Source organism: Paralichthys olivaceus, chromosome 23 (genome assembly GCF_024713975.1).
Source record: "Paralichthys olivaceus isolate ysfri-2021 chromosome 23, ASM2471397v2, whole genome shotgun sequence".
Classification (NCBI taxonomy): Eukaryota; Metazoa; Chordata; class Actinopteri; order Pleuronectiformes; family Paralichthyidae; genus Paralichthys; species Paralichthys olivaceus.
The window spans coordinates 13,530,173-13,551,601 of record NC_091115.1 but is presented as its reverse complement, the minus strand read 5'-3'; the positions used below and the strand labels follow the sequence as shown (position 1 = coordinate 13,551,601).

Here is a 21,429-nt window from a genome sequence, read left to right as displayed (position 1 = left end):
CATTGAAGCCTGTTGCTTGTGGAGCCGCACTCACAAGACACATGCGCACACACTCAGTATTATCCCATTGTGTACCTCATGGGAATCTTGAAGTCCAACTGCTGCCAAATCTCACCACCATCACACACACACACACACACACACACATGCTCTCACACTGATTCCACCGTGGGACAGTCCTGGCTTGCTTGAATCTACATTCTTGTTCTGTTGTGTGACGCTTCTTCAGTTCAGTGGACCAAAGCTCTTTCACTGCCTCGCATGAAATCCAGAAACACACACTGTGTGCTCTCTTCATGATTCTCCTTCAAGCTCTCCAAGTCACTCAAGGGAATTTTCCTGTTTAAGTCATCAATATTTTATAAGATATAGATGTTAAGGGCAGAGGATGTCGCACCTTGTGAATATGGACTATTCAAATACAATTTGATTGATTGATTGATTGATTGATTGGTTGGTAAGGCACTGCATGCATGTGTTTTTCCCCCCTATCTTTATTAAAGGCTGATCTTTAGTAGCAAATATAACCCAAATACCCCAAAAGAAATGTCGGCCACTATGCTGTGGTCTTAGCAACGTAGTTTTAAATGTGCACCTTACTTACCCATTAATTGTGCATGAATGACTGAAGTATAATTGGCCCCTCTGTGTAAGTTGTGGCCCCTTTACGGCCCTTGGTTTCGAAAAATCATAGATCCACCTCTTCTATAAAGGTCTACAATAGGATATGAATCACACTGGTGCTGTGGCACAGATAAGAGCCACTCATCCACAGCTGCAGACGCACACTGTGTCCCTGTAACATCATGAGAACATTACAGGAGCTATAATCATTTCCACTGAGGGCAGTGGGCGGCGCGCACACAACGCGCCCCTTAATGCGATATATATACATGTGAGGGTGCGCGTCCCCCCAATCATCCCAGCCAGCCCGAGAGAACGCACCCTTTAAAACCAGACCGAGCCAAGCTGGGCCGAATCGAGCCCAACCAATCCGAGCGTACAGAGGCAGCAGAGGAGCCACGATGAGCTGGTAGCGCATCTTTTACGCACACCGCCGACCGCTCCGCCGCCCGCCCGCACGTCCGTCCCTTATAAACGCACCGTCTGCCGCTTCACGTTCAGTTCTCACGCCGACACCATGGAGACGACACTGGCCAGGAGCGAGGCGATCGTTTCCCAGCTGCTGCTTTTCAGCCACATCGGTAAGAAAGTGAGGAGGAGGAGGAGAAGAAGGAGAGAAAAGGCGTTAAATGTGAATGTGGTGTTGGCTGACATGTGATGCTGTGCACGCTGCATTGAGCCTGTGCGTCCGTTTGATTCCCCCCGATTTTCTGCACACTTCACTCCGTCTTCCACTATCTGCAGAAATATGCATTTGACACGTCGGTGTAGGTTTCTTAAATGCATGCCCTTTTCCTCCGTGGGGTTCTCTACCGCTAAATATTGCCTTTGCGCTCAGATTTTGTTTTTGCGAATCCTCTGCAGTACGTGCACGGATTTCAATTCCCGTGATTCAAACATGTTGAGCCATTTTTGCCCAAACACAAGTTGAAGTCTGAATGAAATGTAACATTTTGCAGTGTGATTTGATGCTCTGGTCTTTTAGTGGACCTGAGGAAATGTGCTCCAACTTTGAGTTCCTGTAACCTAATCCATCTAATGTGTGGATATAATATATATCACATCTGTTTGTGTCACGCTGTCCTGTATTTTAAGACCTTTATCATGAAGAAGTCATTGCTCTTTTATTCTTGCACTATGCATCAGTGGTGGATCTAAGTTTTTCTGAGTCAGGGGCTATAAAGCAACCACAATTTACAAAGAGGTGCCATTTACATGCATGTGCAACATCCATGAGCCATCCCTGATTTCCGGTGCACATTTGAGCCATTCATTGTTAACTGAGAGCAAACACTTCATTGTATATATTTTGAATATAGCTTGAAAAAAACCCACTTTTTGTCGATTATTGTCGTATTGTTATTATAATAATATTTTTTTTTAATTACTGACAGTACAGGGACACTTGTGGGGCCAAACTGATTTCAGCCCACCTGGTATACATCTGGTATAACCTGATTTACAAATACATTCAGAGGGCAGGTTTGTGAATGTAAGTCCAGAAAGTTTTAGACATATTTTTATACAGTAGCCTACGTCGGCTGCTTTCACTGAAAAAAAGATTTATTAGTCCAAGAGTAAGCAGAGCAGATGTCAAATTTCGGATTCTCCTGAAGATATTCAAGAGAGGGGGCTTGGTTCTAATTTAAGTAACTGGATCACAGATGGGGAAAAAATTGCATAAACAGTTTGTTTACTAATTAAAAAAAGGAAAATAAATAAGACATGCATTGCCCTTCAGTCAGTAGCTTAACAAGATGAATCATCACTCAAAATGAGAACAGTGAAGCAGTTGCACTCTGAGCATCATGTCCTTGTCTGCACACTGCCAGCATTTGACCAGTGGCATCTGCAAATTCACATTTGAAGAAAAAGTTCCTTCCTGCAGGAAAATTAATTTGAGGTTATGTTAGTGGAATATATTTGGAGCTCACTTAAGCTCTTTAGGGGAACAACATATAAATGTCTGCCAAATCAAATAGAGGCACGTTGAGTCTGGCTGTTATATCATCAGGGACAATATATTGGACAATTTAAGCAGCTTTTCTGGTCTAGTCTTGATATTAGTTGATATATACAAAGAAATTCCTGGCAGAAAAACCAAGGATATATGCGAGGTTTGAAATAGTCCTGCTATTAAATGGTTTGCCCTCCAGAGGGTGCTGAAAAATACACTTTTCCATGTGTAAAATACCACACTCATTTACCTGTAAATCATTCATAACGCTTTAAACTATAAGCTATCTCATTGTGTTTATGTTGAGAGCATTGGCTGACATATTGTTATGGACCTCCTGGATGAACCCCCCCTGAACCCTCTGACAGACCCCTGTTAGTCTTCATCCCCTCGTCCTTAATACAGCTGTGGCTGACATTTCAATTTGACCTTTAAGAAATAGCTTAAATGTTCGACATCGATTCTTAACAAGGTTATCATACCTTTCAAATGAGGCACAGGAGATGAATCTCATGACATTCATTTGAGGAGGAAGAGATCAGAGGTCCTGAGCACAAACCTGCATGTTCCCATGTGATGAGATTTAGTGTGATCGGATTGAACCAGAAGATCCCAAAAACAACAAATGGTAACATGGAGGAGAGAATGATAATGTTCCACTTAAGAAAGCGGCAAATGTGGCCACATTGTAAGCATGTGAAATTAGACTTTCTTACCAACTCTTTAAGTTTCACCTCAAAAAGTTCTGCTATTGTTAAAACTATACTTGGTTGTGTTGCTTGAACTATTAGCTACACTGTCCCCCATGAATTACTGTGCTAATGCTTTGTTTTGCCTGTTTCATCTGTATCTGCAAGTTTTCAAAACATGTGCACACAAACAGATGAAATGAGCACAAAGTTGGGACAGAAGGCTCTGTGAAAAACATCAGATAACAAAGATTTTAAGCTACCAAGGGAACCTCAAACTCCAGCAGGAGGACAGATTGCTGTGTATTCCATTTAAATGGTGCATAATACCTGATTATACCAGTTCTGCCAACATTTGTGACTGTGAAGATGTCTAGTGATACAGAGAACAGAGATGAGTCCGAAATCTGCCCTCTGATACACAAGGTTTAACTGCTGAAGTGCTTATGACGGTACAGAATGCCTCTGTAGTCATGAATCCGGTTCATTTCCCTTCAAATGTTTATGTCAGAGATGCTGTTACTAGGAAAAGGAAATGGAGCATCCTCCAGCCATCTGTCCCACAATACGCCTGGTCACCTCTCAGAATCACACACTCACGCATTTTCTTTGCTTCCTTTTAGTCACACTCATCCTAAAAAAACAAACACACACACACAAATCTTCAATGTGAGTGCTCTTGTTGTGGCTTTTGCAACTCAATGAACTCAAGTGTTCTAGCTGAAGTCCTTCATTGTGCCATATGCTTTGTAACAGCATGCTTCTCTCTCATGATATACACCATGCCTGTGACTCCACAGTGGTTTCACACCTGCTCCCTGTCATTCCATACACACTGTTGTGCAGGAACAGGGGGGATGTGGGCATGTGTTCTTGTATCTTGATATTTGATATATTGTGATTCTGCAGGTTAGACATTTCAGAGTAATCACTGTCAGCTCAGCGTGGTGGTTGTATCTGGGACCTTATTCTCTTGACACCACACAGACCTCAGATTTCACTTTGCTCCACTCAGTGTTCCAAACAGGACATATTGAATCTGAAGCCTCCTGCCATGATTGCCTGCATTTGTCGGTTGTTTCCAGTCGTTAGCATTCGCACTCCCTAGCAGACCGCATTAGATGACTCACTGTTATATTTGCAGGGGTTGCTCTCAAGACATGGGCCTCAGCGCCTTAAATGGCTAACACATTGTCCATTGTCTTGTGACAGTCATATATTTGAATATATATTTAGTGGGCTGTTGAGCCGCAGTGATTCAATTGGAAGTGGTTGCCAATGCACTGTGGAATTAATAGATTGGTGGTGCATGGTGATTGGTTAGCTGGAGGGACACAGCCTGCATGCCAACAGGATCCATACTGAGTGCACTGCCACCATTCATTCAGTGTTTGTGTGTGTGTCTATGAGAGAGGAATACTTGTGTGTGTGTGTTTACTAAGGTGGCCGAGATGACTCACAGGAGCTCATTAATGGAAAAACATGAATGCCTAATCACAGCAGCAAATAAGGCACACAACGAAAACACAATAACAACGATATAACAAGTTTCAAGTGTTTCTTACTGTGGGCAAGTGACCTGTTGTTCGTGGCTTATGTAGTTGTGCTGTGGATTTAATGTGCTTGTGTTGGATGTCTCAGCCACTGTAGTTTAATAGTTTTTGAACATTTCCACCTTAATCAAAATGAGAATAATGTAGAAAACCAACGGGAAATCTTGAAACCACAAAGAATCTAGCCAACGTGCCACCATACACAGTGTTACAGCTCCTGTGTAATGTTTAATGTGAGTTCAGTGATCATATGTTCTCCCTGTGAGAGACCATCTGGCCAACCAGTGCACTCACAGCGTGTGAACCATAGGGGTTGCATCCGGTGGCATAATGGCATGCCTGATGGTGTCATGCTAATTGCCTACAAAACATTGGCAAACACATTCTGGTGCTCTTGGCATCCTGAATGTGTAAATCAATGATTTACATGAATTATATGAACAGTGACGAGATACACTCAGATACCTCGTGAATTACAATAGGGATGAAAGTCATATTGACCAGATTTGTAAGAAGACGAAAAGCTGCTGATAATATATTGTGTATTAATTAGCATACAGAGTGGTGGAATACATAGATTTCAACAGTAAATGTAAAAATCTCCTACCGTCAAGTTTACGTTTATATGTAGAAAAAATATCACACATTTACCAAACCAAAACTACGAAAGGCAATTTTTTTTCGCTCCCGCAAAATGACTCCAGTCAATAAACTGTACTACATTCATAATACTAAGCTTACTACAATCTCTGTCCCCATGTTAAGAAACGTCTCGAGTACACTGGGCATGCACGTACCTATGTAAACAGGAAGACAACAGTGTCAGCAGCGCTTGTAATTCATTGTCCATGTTGCTTGTTGTTATTACGCTGCCCCTACAGACTAAAATGAGCCCTGGATGTTTCAAACTTCTCTCCTGTAGCCGCTCTGAAACTCCAGAGTAGAGTGGATCCCGGGCGTATACTTAGTAGAGTAGATGTATTACAAGTGAAATTGTTTGACCAATACACCACCTGTTTAATAAGCTCAACATGGTGCCATACATGATTCCTCCCTCGCTTAAACATTCATGTTATAATATATGAGATACACATTAATAAGGATGCTGCTGTTTGTCACTTTAAAGCGGCATTGTTGTAATTTAATTTTCAAAATTGGCAAATTTCTAAGAGTTAATCATCTTGAAATCCTCTGATTTGACACAGTGAGAGACTTGTCTGTTAACTTAGGGAACACTGGCACTAATGTCACACTGTCCATGCCAGAGTGTTGACTCATTTAGTCAAGCACTTCAGTTTATTTTGATTCTTTCTATTCTCATTTCCTCTTCTATGTGACTGTTTATAGAACAGTGTACAGTTTAGTATAGGGCAGTGAGATATAATTGCGTGTCTCCCTCCTTCTAGCTTTAACTCTGCTTAAAATGAGATTAGGTGTGCACCAATTTATACTCATGCACACTCACACACTCACAGCATGATCGAGTCAAGCTTGGTAAACCAGCCAAATAAAAATCTTCACTGAGGGAAATAAATCTTGTTAGCACGATTTGCCAAAGCCTTCTTAACTGTCTGGTTTTAGCAGAAAAAAATATAATCAGATTTCTGTTTTTGGCATTCGAAATGGAGGGAAGGAGATACGGCAGTAAAAAGTTTCATTCAGATTATTAAATCCTCAGTATGAGGCAAAAGTTTTTCTTTTTTAAAGTTTGTAGAGTTTGAGTTCTATGCTGTGGAAGCCAATTTCCGCCATTTTGTTAAAAAATCTGTTCAGGAATTTTAATGACAAACCTTCTCAAGTCATAAAAACATACCAACTCAAAATGATGTTTTAATATCTCAAAAAAAGATAACTAAAGTAATGAGTTAGTATCTTAAAGATAATTACTTAGTTACACAAAATAATGACCATATTCTAACTCAAATAAGTCTGTTGCAATGACAGACATTTTCCTCATTTTAAGTTTGTGTCCCATCAAAATGAGTGTGATGCTGTTATTGCTGTAACTACATAGCGTTGCTTTAATATCTCAACAAACTTATTACCTTGAAATAATATAATATCTCATGATTTTGACTCATTATCATTCTTTTGACACACTATCTCATAATGAATTATATTTAGCATTCATCTTTATTTCTTTCACTGGCAGAAATGGTCTTCCATACTATACAGACTTTATATCTCCTCTTTTAATTTGAAAACTTAACTTGAAATGTTTTCTGACTGTACTGATAGAAGTGGGTTATCGTCACCAGTGTTAGCATTGCTAAAACCACAGATGTTACATTGAATAATTGATTGGCTGCTCTCTGCTGTAATATTTTGTCTTCCCTCCCTCTGCCTCTCCCTCACTGTCTCTACTGGCCTCTCCATCTAAAGCATTTTATTCACAAGTGCTCTTATTCTCAAATCCACTTAGCTGCAGCCTGTTCTCATTGTGGCGGAGTACAGTCACGGTTATTTTGGATCCGGTCTGTGCCATGAGGACAGCTGGATCGTTTTGATGCTGAGCAGGCTAGACAAGAAACTCAGCTCAGTAAAACACGTGTCACTCAAAAGTTTGTTCACTAGTTACTGTGGTCGCTGTTTTGAGCAGTGATTGTTAGATATAGAAAGTCTTAAAGTTAAAAGTGGAACACAGTGGTTGATAGGTACTCTTGTAGAGCTCAAAAGAGCAAACAGATGTCAGGAGGGGTGCACTCATCATTGACGTCAATATGAGTTGTTTGCCGATGGATTGTCTCTAAAGGTTACAATTATTTGTGGGTCATCGACTATGACCCTGCTATTCCTTCTTTCTCCCTCCACCTCTTCACTTCATCCTGTCTGCCTGTGAAAGGTTTACAACCTGCTTTCATGGAGATCAGCAACACTAGTCGTCAGGTTTCCAATGCCGACCTCGAGTCACGTGGCTGAAATAGAAACTTCCCGAACAGCTCCTGCAGCGTCATCCACTTCTTCACCTTTAAATCACTAAATCCTAAACCAACAAATCCTAGTAGAGCTTCTCAGTTGTGAAGCGGAAAGGGGGCATAGTGTATTTAGCTGTGAGTGACAACATAAAAATGGAGAAGTAAGTAATGCTGCAGGAGTTGTTTGAGAATTTCCTCTCCTTTATAATCCATTGTAAGACTGCACACTGAGGCCAAGGTAACTACCGCGGCTCTTCCATACAAAGCACCAAGCTAAAAACCTTCCATTTATAACGGAAACAAAGAAAGCTGGTATTTGGGACTAATGAGATGGGGTTGACTTTTCTTTAGCAGTGCAAGTGAAAGGCAAAACACAATAAAAGTAGTTTAGTAGTTTTATACTCAAAATTAACGTCTACATAATACTTGTATGACCTAGGATGTAGGCATGTGTGTTTTAAAACAGTTTTGAATGACCCTCTCATAAAGAGCCAGCTGTCATTGAGAAGACTGATAATGCAATTTGCTTTAAAATGTGGAGTTAACTCTTGAAACACGTAGTTTTTCAAGTGAAAGAGTTTTGCATCTGTATGTGGAAAGTATAACAGAGTATAAGGGCCATTTTTTCTCAAGTATTACTTCATTGTAAACATTGTGCCTTTTAAAAAAATAAAAGAAGGGAGTTTTAAGGCACACGTGAGTGTGACTATTTGAGCTTAACATGACATTTAAGTTCTTCCTGCTTGAGGAGTTAGTCAAAATGTTGTGCTTTGTATTAAGAGTATAAAATAATGATTTCTCTTTGTAATTCTCTAATATGATTCTAAAGGAGGGGAGGAGGTGAAGTTGGAGTGACTAGAGGAAAGATATCGATTCAACATTTTTGGGCAGGGGAAGTGGGTATAGCTAGCAGAGGGGTTTGAAATAGTTGAAAGGGAGGATGACGGTGAACAAAAGGTGAAAAGGAGAAGAAGAGTGAAACCAAGTCGCTGAAACCACAGAATGCCAGCGCTCTCTCTGCAGTCTCTCCAGTCGAAGAGGTCTGTCTGAAGTTACAGCCGCTGACAATGACCGTCTGTCTCTGTCGGTGCCCACATACAAAAGCCACCGTTGTGTTTTTAAAAGGCTGGCACAGAGGACCAAGGCTACCGGAGAGCCTTAGTCCTCAGAGAACCTCGCTGCCACTCGGCATACCAGCTAATGGAAGTACGAGACTTTGTCATTTACAAACATGAACACACACATAGACACACTTCAGCGTTCAGGGCTATTCCTCACTCGGTGTACGCGTTGAGTTGGAGAACCAGACTATCGACCTAAATGTTGGATCCATCGGGTTCCATGGCTGCTTGTAGAACTATTTCGTTCATGTGCAGAGCTTGATTGATGACCAAACATGCTACTTCCACAGTGCGTCACAACCACTTTTCTCTGTTGTAAAGTATTGTTCTTTCTGGCATGGTGTTTCTGTGATTCACCCGTGTGACCGTTGTCTTGCAAATGATGCAAACTACAATTCAAAGCCTTTGTTTAACATCTATAGACCACCATCAGAGGTCAGACAGATCGTGGCAGTGCTGAGCTCAGCCCACGGCACTAATCTTGTGACTTTCTCTGCATGATGTTGCTGAAGGCGTGAACTGACATTAGTTTGATTATTTTATTTCCATTGCAGAAAATCAACAGCGGAACAATGCACAAAACTGTATGTCTTAATGTGACATATACAGCTTTTTGTCTGTAAAATATAATACATTTTTTTTGTTGCTTCACTGATGCAGCACTGATGTTTGCTCACACTATTGTCCATTAACTTTACCTTCCACACAGACAGTCAGACGTCATAGTTTCAGATGCAGTTGTGAGTTTATTTGCAAGGGGCATGCAATGCAGTTCTCTCTAAAGCAAGAACTTGTCTTTCACTCTTTAGTCTGTGTTCCTGTCACTCTGTTGACAATGGTCCTGGGTTTGCTCACATCCTTCCACCAAGTTTTGTTGTAATCTGTCTAGTAGTTTTTGTGTAATGCAGCTAACTAAGAGACAAACACAATTAAAATGTTCTTGGTGAAGGTAACAATGACGTATTTTCAGTATAATCAGCGTCCCTTTCCAGTTTTAACTCCAATTTGACTTAATCTGAATTGAAAAGGTTGCGAGCCACAGGCAGAAAACAGCTGCATGTGTAAACATTGTGTATGAATGTCGCAGAAAGGGATGAAAAGCAAATAATCTTGTCAATGACCTTTTTTATTTTTCAGACAATGGCTAAGTTCAAAGAGAGAAACAAAGACTGAAATTACAACTGGAACTCTGCAGTTTTCTTTTTTTTTTTCTTCATATAAATTTGGCATTTTGCTGCGGTGCTTTTGTCTCATGAGCAGTAGCGATGGAGTGAAGTGGGAACCAGTTAGTCTGATGAAAGTTAATAGAGGCTCAACTATTGTTTTGTCAAGCGTGGAATTCCAAGACGAGCATAGTGGAAGTGAACTCAATCCAGCGCTGGGCCCACTTTCTTTTTCCCAGTGAGAAAGTTCATGAGGGGGCTGCAACTGTGACCAATTGGTGTGTTGAAAGTTGATTAACCCCCACCCCCACCAGCCGACCACCCTCTGTTGTCACACACACATACACACACAAACACACACACACAAACACACACACACATACACACATACACACATTTCAATTGAGAGCTTTGGGAGGACACAAACACTCACACACAGTATAAGAATCATTGGCTTATATATGATTTGTGAATATATTTCTCATTTGAACACAAAACTGAAAAGCTGTACAATTGGAATAGATTTAAAATATACTAAAGAACAAGATATTGGATATATGTACTGTATATAAAGGTAATTCAAAATGTTTTAGTTTTGATTGATGCTGTTTTTACTGAATCATATACGACATATTAAGTGTATATTTAGAACTCATTTTGAGTCAAGTAGTCATATCAGGTAACAGGTAGCTTGTGTAGGAAGGGTACACTTAAGAGTTATGTTTGCAAGTCTTAGGGTTCATGTGTGTGTGTGTGTGTGTGTGTGTGTTTGTGTGTGTATGTGTGTGTGTGTGTGTGTGCTGCCTGCCAGACAATTGAGGAGTTGGGGGCGTGACCCCACACTGAAAGATAGAGAGGCGAGGAGATGGTTTTGTATCCATGGCGATAGAGAGAGTCAGAGCAGCAAGCCGACAGGAAGTCAGGGTGTTCCGCACGCCATCGGGGGCCCTTCTGTTGTCATGACGCTGTGAACTGTTGTCATGGAGATTTGGCTGATTGAGTCTGAATGCTGATGGAAAACATGTTGACTGGATTCTTTAGTAGATCATCCACAGCCTCGACACTTGTTGATAAGCAGCTGATTTTTTTACTAAACTGCAGCTGAATTTTTAAATAAATGAGGTCAGGTCTTTGTTATTATAAGAAATTTTGATATTAAACTAAAACAAAATAACATCTCTAAGCCCTTAAGAAAAGCAGATGTCCTTATATTTTTTTCGTCTTTGTTTCTTTCAAGGGTTTTTCTTCCACTGTTTAAAACAGGAGTGGACTTCAGGCTTCGCTCTCCTCATTAACCACTGATCAGAGCTTTCAGATAGCACAACATCTACAGCAGAAGCTGCTGTATTAGTTTGCAGCTGCGCTCCACTGAAGTCCTACAGGATTACTAATCACATACTGTACACACACACACACACACACATACACACACGCTGTGCAGCCCTTTTGCAATTTGTACCAAGCAGATGGAAATGGTGCATCTGACTGCTCTAACTAAGGCAGATTAGTGACTCACAAACACACAGAGCTGAGGTGGACTTGCGCAATCATAAAAGCTTAGTGGATAAAGCAGAACTTGCTGCCTGGATGCACAGAAAAGACATAGATGAAAAACCGATGTAGAGTGAGCAATTGGGTTGTAACATTACAGCATGCACACACACACACACATGCAGGCGAACTGTGTAAACTAGTAGACTTCTTTCAGTGTCCTGAGCTTTTGTCCATTCTGTGTGTGTGTGTGTGTGTGAATGTGTGTGTGCATGTGTGTGCATGTGTGTGTCCTAAATGTCCTCTTACTTCACACACTCTTTGTGTTTCCACGTGTTATGTCTAAAATGTTGTGTTCATATTAAGATGCATATATCAAATAGCTGTCATTTCTTTTAAATTAACAGCTGAATAAAACACACAAAATACTAAAGTACACAATCTGCTCTAGAGCCAACTTTTCAACCCACTCAAAAAATAAGTTGAGTTAAGAATAGTATCATTGAATCAATACTTAGGTTACTGATGTAATGATTTACACAAAAAAACTCTCCCCCCTGGATAGATGGTGTGTGTGTGTGTGTGTGTGTGTGCACAGTTTTTGTCTCTGTGTCTATGCACGTCTTTTTTTCATAGTTTCTTGATGAGATGTGTGCTGCCTGCCTGGTTTTGATTTTCAGTTGGAAGCAGAGATTTGAGGTCAGTCCCCTGAAGGGCATGCACCACTCACAGCTCATCAGAAATATCTCAGCTCCAGGGTAAACTGTGAGGGAAACACGCTCATCCATTCCCTTTACATTTGGATTTAACCCAAGCTTGAGGTGATTGGTGTGTAATTGGGCAGCTCAGAAAAAAGAGGGGAAAAAGTCAAACTGTAACAGTAAAATGCACTGAGGAGGAAACACCATTTTACTGGATTAGCAACGTTCAAATTTAGGCCAGAGAAAAAGACGAGTGACGAAGGGAGCTCTTGCTGCTTGCTTGAGCAGGTACAGTGCAAGTTTAATAAGTGACCATCTGTCATCAGGCAAAACATGAATTCATTAGAAGTAATTTGCAAATATACTCACTTCCATTGTGATCTGGGTGTGTCCAAGTCTTTTGGTACTGCATTACAATAATAATCAAAATACATTTTCCAAAAGAAAAATTCTTTTTGACTTTTATTCATGATAAAGTGACAGATTTATTGCTAACAAAAGGAAATGCCAGGGTAGCTGCATACTACCTATTGGCTGCATTAATAACAAAATAAGCAGTCATTCAGGAGGTTTTACAGCTGAATAGCCTCCGATTAAGGAAGCCCGATCTCAGCTTTCATCTAGTAGTTGAATGTGTAATTATGAGAGCCTCTTTTCATTACATTCGTGCTAGGCGGTAGCAGGCTGGTGTATAATTAGTGGTGTCTGTGTATCTGTCTGTCACAGCCAGTTTTAATCCAATTTGGATTAAACTTGGCAAATTGGTTGGGAGTACAGTCAGGATCTGCTCTATTGATTTTTTTTTTTTTCCAAAGCCGTCAAAGGTCAATGGCACATCATGGGATCATGGGAAGTTTCAGCTTTATGCGAATGCCTGGGAAATTATCTGAACGCACACACATTGATTTTATATATCAAATAACAATAAAAACACAAATCATGACAACACAGTAATAAACAGCTACACCACACATATGTCCACAACATAAATATCTGGTCTAATCTCTGTTCGTCTTTCTGTGTGGAGTGTGCATGTTCTCCCCATGTCTGTGGGGGTTTTCTCAGGGTACTTGAGCTTCCTCCCACAGTCCAAAGACATGCAGATTGGAGTTATGTTTACTATAGAGCTCAAACTGAATTTAATGATTGTTTGTCTCTGTATGTTGGCTCTGCGATATGCTAATGACCTGTCCAGGGTGTACCCCGCCTCTCCTCCAATGATAGCTGTAACCCTCAAAGGATAAGTGGTAAGGATAATGATTGGATGGAGTAAGTATTAAATATTTCACTCTCATGAGTCTCAGATCTCGCTGATGTGATCAAATCACTTGACTCATTCAAAAAAAAAAGATTTGTCAGATTAATTAGAAAATGTTGTGCAGCCATAGCATCTCTCTGGGTTCAAATGAATTACATTTAAGGTTTGCTTTACACACAAACTGCAGCTGAAATAGTGGCAAAAAGACTTATTTAACCCAAAGCAGCTCATGTATCACTTACTGACCTGTGCTGTCACTGAGGGTATTATTCATTTAATATACTGCCAGATTGTCTGCTGTTTAATGTAAGTTAGGAGACTGTGCCAGTGTGATTACAGAGCACAGAGCACATTACAGGGTCATTTTACATTTGTCGCACTGGAGCGTAATGCAAAGGATCAGAAATCCGTCTGGCTTCATGCTTTACATTCGATACCAATAAAAAAACACTAGATCTACAAGCTCAGCCCATGACTACTGTGGCTGCCCCCAGCTGTCCACCTCTAATTACCTTAAATCATTCTCAACCTTTGTCCTCGACAGAAACATACCCAGCATCGCTGTCCAGTTGTCACCAGTGTGTGTTTTTGGTTGAAGCCCTAATGTGTGTTTTTGGTTCAAACAGAGTTTTAAATATCAGAACAGTTTGGTTTTATTAGACGTTTGTGGAGCCAAAGGTCTGCAAAGAGAGTTTGTGATACCCCATCAGGCTGGACATAGAGGGGTGTTACCTGACACTGTATGTGTGTGTGCATGCATGTGTGTGAGCGTGTGTGCACATGTGTGCTTTTTAACCCCGGCAGCTGTTCGGTTGTATTACCACCTCCAACACGGGGCCCCAAATTCTCACGGTCACCTCCACACGCACACAGACACACACACACACACACACACACACACACACAGATACACAGATTCCAGTGATAGGCTTGTCTGATAAGGTTTTATATTGCGGCTCTAATACCGTCGACTCCCCGTGGAACAATGCTCGGTTTGTTTAATGCTCAGAAACCATATCCTGCATTTAATATGGAGCCTTATCTTGTAAACTCATAACCTGTGCTGCTGGACCTCACTGTGAGGCTACGTTCATTCAGGTGGACACGAGTTGCCCGGGGGACGTCTTTCTCATGCTGCAGCGTTAGCATCAGGACACAGATGGACCATGAAGGATCCCAAAATGTCTGAGATCATATAAACATACATATAATTGAGGTTTTAAGTTGACATATAGTTTCTATATGAATCATTGGGATTTAATTTAGTGGTTAATATTGTCTCAGAAATTTAACTTGAAAATAATGATGGGTTGTGCTCTCCTACCAATATTTCTGTGTGTATTTACTACACAGATATTACAGCTCCTCTCCCACTTGTCTTTGTGTGTAACCGTGCTGTTAATGGTCCGGTGCGTAGTTTCGATTGTGACACACAGCAAACCAGACAGAGTAAGACATGGTAACGGAAACAGTGAGACAGTGAAAGAGGGAGAAGTCTAGTGAAATAATTTAACCAGCTGACACTCACCACAGCTGAATGCTATATAAGTTATAGCTTGGCCTCTGGCGGTATGTACGTGTGTATCTGTGTGTGTACGTGTGACACTGAGGTCAACAGGTGTCACGTTTCCTGTGTTCATTTGTGATCAGTAATGGCAGTTGTCATCTGCGAGTCCTTTCACTTAGCAGAAGATATTTACCAGTAGTTAGTTTTACTTTTACTCAAGGAATTCTTTAGCATGTAGTCAAGAGCAGCCATATTTTGAGATTCACCATCAGGCTTTTTCAGTTATGTAAATAAAATTCTTGCTTAATGGCCAATCTCCAATATTGGTACTAAAGCAGTGGATGCATTTTCTTTAGCAAATTATCTGAATGTTTAACTAAAATTTGTGCAACATTTGATTTAAACCTGGATAATCATTTTGGGGATTGTGTCAGTCAAGGACTTAAGATCAATGCATTAGATCAGTTTTATTAGGAAAAACTTCAAATACTGTCAAATATTTTGCTATGATACGTGGTTTAAATCCACCTAACAGACAAGTGTAATGGCTCAACATGTTTGTCACCATATGTGTATTTCTACACCCTTATTATTTGATGGGTAATAGGAGCATTACACCTGCTTTAATACTGACTGTAAATATTTTCAGATAAACGAAGAAATGACAAATGCCATCATGTTCCCAGAGAAGGCATTAACTAGTATGAGCCTCCAGACTAAAACCTAAATTCACAGAACCAATTTCCTCTTGAGGGTTGAGCCTTTCTGCCCCTGATGAAGTCAGAGCTTCATTTAACAGGACAACATTCATCACATCTGTTGTTAAAAAAATCAAATTGTTGTTGTGTAAATGCAGCTGATGAATGATTCCCTGATCTGAGGGATTCAGGCTGAATCACCCTCAGGGGTCCTGTAGTCCAACACTGTGCTATTCATCAGTATTCAGCTGGGACTGCCTCCCTTCTCCCAACACTAATAACACACAGCCGACTGCAGCAGAAACCATCTCAGGCTGTTGCTGCATGTAATTCAGAAACCCACACTATTTTCTATTAGACTTTAATTTGATGCGTTTAAAGCACAGGCAGAGTTTAAGGTACCGTGTGATCCAATAAATGCCTGAGGGTTCACAAACTCCAGTAGAGCGGCTACTGTATCAGCAGAAGTTTTTCGTTCAGGCAGCCTCATTTAATGGAAAGTTCATGCCCTGTCTCTGGGGTCATTGAGAGGCCATCTAGGAAAAGTAAAAAAAAAAAAAAAGTAACTGAAGAAGTCCAAGGGCAAGAGGCTACACCATAACAGTAAATTCCAGCACTCCATCAAAAATCTCTCCTGGAATGAGGGAACGTGACGGATCAATGAAAGTGGATCTGAGGAGACACTGTTTGAGAGAGCGAGAGTAGACAGGTTCATCACCTCCACTTTTATGGACCTTGTCCACGTTTATGTGTGAGTCTCTAACTAATCATTATTTCCTCAAAAAGCAAAAGCTGAGAGAGAGAGAGAGTTGTTTACCCGAAATATAGATGATTGAAAATGTTGTAGATAGAAAAAATACAACATAATTCAATTTATAGAAAAAATTTGAACTTTAAGTTAACAGCTCGGTTCAGTAAGATCTGGTTATGATATAATAATTCTTATTTAAATGTCTAAAACTGGATATCTGATTATTTTATGAAAAAATTATATCCATACTTGGGAGTGGCCCCTCCTCCAATGAGTTTATGCATAACTTTTCCAACTATTTCATGTAATTGAAATGAAGGGAAAGTTTAAAAACATTAACAGTACACATGCAAATCCCAGTCCTTGCTCTTTTGACTGTTTTGTACCTGACCCCTTTTTGATGTGTTTTTTCTGTTTTGGTTTAAATCCCTTGCTCTATAGTAGGTACCTCGTTTATATGTTTTATTGAGTTATACCATAATTGTTATCTCGAGCATTCTAAATTGAATTTATTTTCCTTGACCGTCTTGATGAAGCTCATTAATTAATGCTTAATGACGAGAAGAACAGAGGAATAGTGGCATAAAATAAAAATAACACTAACATTAAATAACACTGAACATCTCCCTTTTGTTTGCATTGGGTCAGTGAAGAACTTAAAATGAGCAGCGATACATGAGATCAGATGTCATTCTGACGTCCCCTGACCTGACTGACAGGTGAGAAGTGAGGCTCTTCAGTGGTGCAGTGGCCCCATATGTTTTCACCACATTACATGTTAATGAGTAGAGCTCTTGTCGAGAATTATGCTCAGTGACTAACACTTCAGCATGAGAGTATCAGGTGTCTGGCAGATACTCATGCTCATTTCACTTTGCTTCATTATTCTGTCTCTCACTCACAGCCCTGGACTCATCCTCTCTCTCTTGTTAAAATGCAGGACACAGTTGAGGCTGAAGCATATTTTTATTACACATTCACAACTGTAAACCACTCCTGGACTCCAGTGTGTTTAGGGCTGTGCTCGATTCATCAGAGATGCAGCAGAAGTGCAAACGTGCGAGGCGGAAGCAGAGCATTGTTGGAATGCGAACCTGCAAGAACGTCAACCGTTCCCTGGATGAGTGGAACACTTTCCATTGAAGTGTCTCTTCGCTGCAGCAGCCGTCACCTAAACCTTGAATGTCAGGCCTCTGAAGCCTCCTGGGAGATCCGATAAAGCAGATTGAGTGCAGATGGGTGGAATAATACAGTGATTCAGCTGTGAGCTTCATGCATGGTCAGCCTGCAGCAATGAAGTCCCTTCACTGTCCACTGTGCTCTAAAGCTGAGCACCGGGGTCTCTGCTGCTGTTGGCTCTCTGCCGGTGCAGTTCTGCCTCATCACCTCGTTCCTCTTTTATATGCAGACAGCTACTGTATGTGTCTCTTACTGTGAGGCCACCACAGCGGAAACATGTGGAACATACATTACCTCAATTAAGAAACACAAATAGGTTTGATTTCTTTGTTGGACTCGTGTTTATTGACTTTGACCTTGTTGTGTTTGTTTTTTGGATTTCTATCACTGTTTGTATTTTTAGGTCTGTGTTTCCTGTTTCTCATTGAAGCTTTTATTTGCTTGTGCGCTTGTTTGATCGTGTATTTAAGTCCTGTGTTTCCTGAGCTCATGGCCAGTTTGTCTCTCTCGTTTCTCAGCGTTCTCAGTTTTCCCTTCCTACAACAAGCTACCTGACATGACTACTTGACTCATCATACTCTCAATATACACGTAATGTGATTCAGGAACATCTATTTTCATCGTAAAAACTGCATGAATCAGCCTTTATAATGAATTAAAACATCTCTAAAGCATTTTACTTACCTTTATTAGTGTGTGTGTGTGTGTGTGTGTGCGTGTGCGTCGCACTGAGTTGCCAAGGGCAAATTAGATTAAAATCCCTCACAGTGTGATGTTAATGAAGCCATTATTGACGCCACAATCCCACAGTCAACTCCATTCCTGGCTCATTCTCCCTTTTCCATGCTCTCATTCATTTCTCTCATCGGTCTCTACAGCTTTGTGCCGACATGAATGTAATCATCTGATACACTGAAGTTATAGCGAGAGCAGTGTGAATGATGCTGGAGCTTCACAGTACACACTGATATCTACACAACATTTAAGTCCATCTGTCGCCACGTTTTATTTAGGTGTTGGTCTGGTATATGTCACAGTGATCATGTGTCCGAGACTTAAATCATTTCCCGGGAGACTTATCCAATACATCCACATTGTTGTTTGTTTTTTTAAATCAATTCAATGTTTTTATTGAGAATGAACTTCCATACTATTAACCATGCTCTGGATTAATCTCTTTAGGCCTAAGAGTAGAGTCACCTCTCAGATTAGAGTATTCCTGCACGCTTTTGTTTGAAAATGTATCAAATCTGCTACGGATACACCTGGCATCCAAACTACTGAGAGTTTGGAAATGCTACTGTCCCCATTTCAGTTTGAAAACTCCAGGGCTGCGTTTTAGTAAGAAACGCAGATTATAAGAAACTGTTAGTATGGATGGGGATTAAAACTAACAGAGTAAACGCTTGTGTGGACAGAGATCATCTTAGTTTGAAAATTTAATTTTGAATTGAAAATGTAGCATCATGGATGTAGCCTTAGAGACCCATCAGTAGTTTGTTTTTAGCTCCTCATGAGGTCCACGCAACCTCCAAAAACCCACAAAAAGAAAATATTTTTATTACTGGCAGCATCAGCAAAAGTGAAGGAGCCAAAATAAGTTGAACGAGTGTGAGATTCAACATTAAAATCCCCCTGTGACTGCATCAGTGTCAGGGTTTGTTGAATATTCATTGATGCAGAAGATTTTACAGATGACACAGGAGGGGGGGTGCACTGCATCGCATGTCTTCAGTGGCTCAGCAGCACATGGTTTGTTAAAAGTGTAAGCTGTTGCATTTGTGCAGTATTTTGCCCAGTGTTTTCTTTTTATTATTATCCAGCTTTATCCCGCTGCCCCTGCTTTATATGCGGAGTTCATCTGTGCTGCATGGACAGACTTAATGTTGTGCATTTGATGATAGCTGTCTGTGACCTAAATCTGACTCAACACAGGCTTTCATCTTCTTACAGGACAGGTTTTTGATATGTCTGTGTGCTGCAAAAGATCAAAAATGAAAGGATGTAGTTTTTATTCCATGTATTTATTTCCCCTTAAAGTTTTCAGATTTGACTATATTATTAGCATGCCAGTCCTGCTCTTTCGTCCTCACTACACACTAATCAGCAACAACATTAAAATCTGTTGGCATAATGGGGGGGGTTAGCTCAGCAACAGGCTTTATTACATTGTTTTCTGATTCCATGAAAAACATCAGATTTGCCATCTGTTTGTGTGCTAAGTGCTTTACAGGATCGTTGTAATACACATGCACACATTAGAGCGATTGTGACTCAGGAGGTGGAGCTTCACTAAACTGAAGGTCGGTGGTTCGATCCCTGGCACCTACAGTCCACATACCGTGGTGTCCTTGGGCAAGACACTGAACCCTAAATTGTAGAGATGTGCTGATACCATCTTTCCTCTGCTATTCTGATACCTTGACTTTGTGTTTTGGTCAATGCCAAGTACAGATGCACCAGTGCATTTAAAAAAAAAATCACATATAAAACATATTTCTATCTCTATGCTATGCTACTCATTGCTGTTAAATCCTTTGAAAAACTGTTGCATATGGTGCATATGGCATTTTACTTGTGGGACTTTCCAGTGTGAAATGTTGCCAAATTGCACTTTAGTTTATAATCTGACATTTTGGCTTCTGTGATTTTAGTAAAATTACACTTTAGCCGGCTCTGGCCATCTTCTTTGCTGCTCTAGAAACAACACTTGCCAGTGGCAGTACAGCACAACTTCACTTTTGAAGCAGCAAAGAAGAAATGATTTTGGGAAGAGGGAAAATTGCAGTTTTATTTGGTTAAAATTCATGCAACATGAAGTCATGATATTGGATTGGTGCGTAAATTTGCATACTCGTCGATGACTGACTTGGCATTTTCAGCAGCATTGGCGACATATTGATGTTAGTATCAGAATACCTTGACTAAATTGCCCCTGACAGCAGTGGGTGTGAATGATGTCTGATCGAACAAGTGATTTGTATGAACGTTTGTGCATTTGTAACAAAGGAAAAGTGTTATAGTCCATTAAATTGCATTTGTCTGAAAACTCAAAATTAAAATTATGAGGATGAAGTCTGTTGCTCTCAATTACAATTTTAATGATGAGTTTTTAATGTATGTCTTTCTCAGTAGGGCATAACACTTGATAATGTTGCTTACATTATTCAGATGCCATTAACTCCCTCTGCTACTGATCAAATGATTTAAAAGGTTGGCAGAGTGTTCATGCCAGACCAACTATGTGGTCTTTTTATAGACAACGTAAATTCTCTGTAATCAGTTTATTTATGGACCATTACATGCAGCATTGGCTGTTACTTAATGATTAGCAGGAAGATATAAAGGTATAAATGTATAAAGAAAATAAAAAAATGGAGAAAAAGACAAGTTACTGAGGAAGAGGCATTTGTGTGTGTGTCAAGGAGCAAGAGGAGAGGGACAGTGAGCTTTTAGCAAATGGTCAGCTTGTTCAGCCTTGAGGCAAATAGCACTCACACAAATTCACACATGGAGTCGCCCACCTGTGACTTCATCATCATTGTTTCTAATGTCCCTGAGTGAAAATTACTGCAGTGGGATAAAAAGGTGTGTGTGTTCTGAAAAAACCCTCCTAATGGTTAATGGTGATGTTCTTTAGTTCCCCTTATAAAATGGTGTACAGTATGTGTGTGTGTGTGTGTGTGTGAGAGAGAGAGAGAGAGTGAGAGAGTAAAACATGACTATTATGAGACTTATCCCCTGAACAATAGGAAAAGCTTGTCATTTATATGTCAATGCCACACAGCAGCTGGTCTGGTCATGGTTGCATCGGTCAGTCAG

General features: G+C 40.4%; 1 protein-coding gene across 3 annotated transcripts in view; it reads left to right on the top strand.

Annotated features, from left to right (window-relative positions):
• Positions 1–901: 901 nt before the first annotated feature.
• Positions 902–21,429, top strand: part of ptprz1b (protein tyrosine phosphatase receptor type Z1b) — a 57,948-nt gene continuing 37,420 nt past the window's right edge. For 2 of the 3 annotated variants that reach the window (XM_069520302.1, XM_069520300.1), the window contains exon 1: positions 905–1,205. In XM_069520302.1, the coding sequence (XP_069376403.1) occupies positions 1,142–1,205 (64 nt within the window). In that variant the 5' untranslated portion in view covers positions 905–1,141. Of the gene's footprint in view, positions 1,206–21,429 lie in introns of all 3 variants that reach the window. The other variant, XM_069520301.1, reaches the window with a different exon arrangement.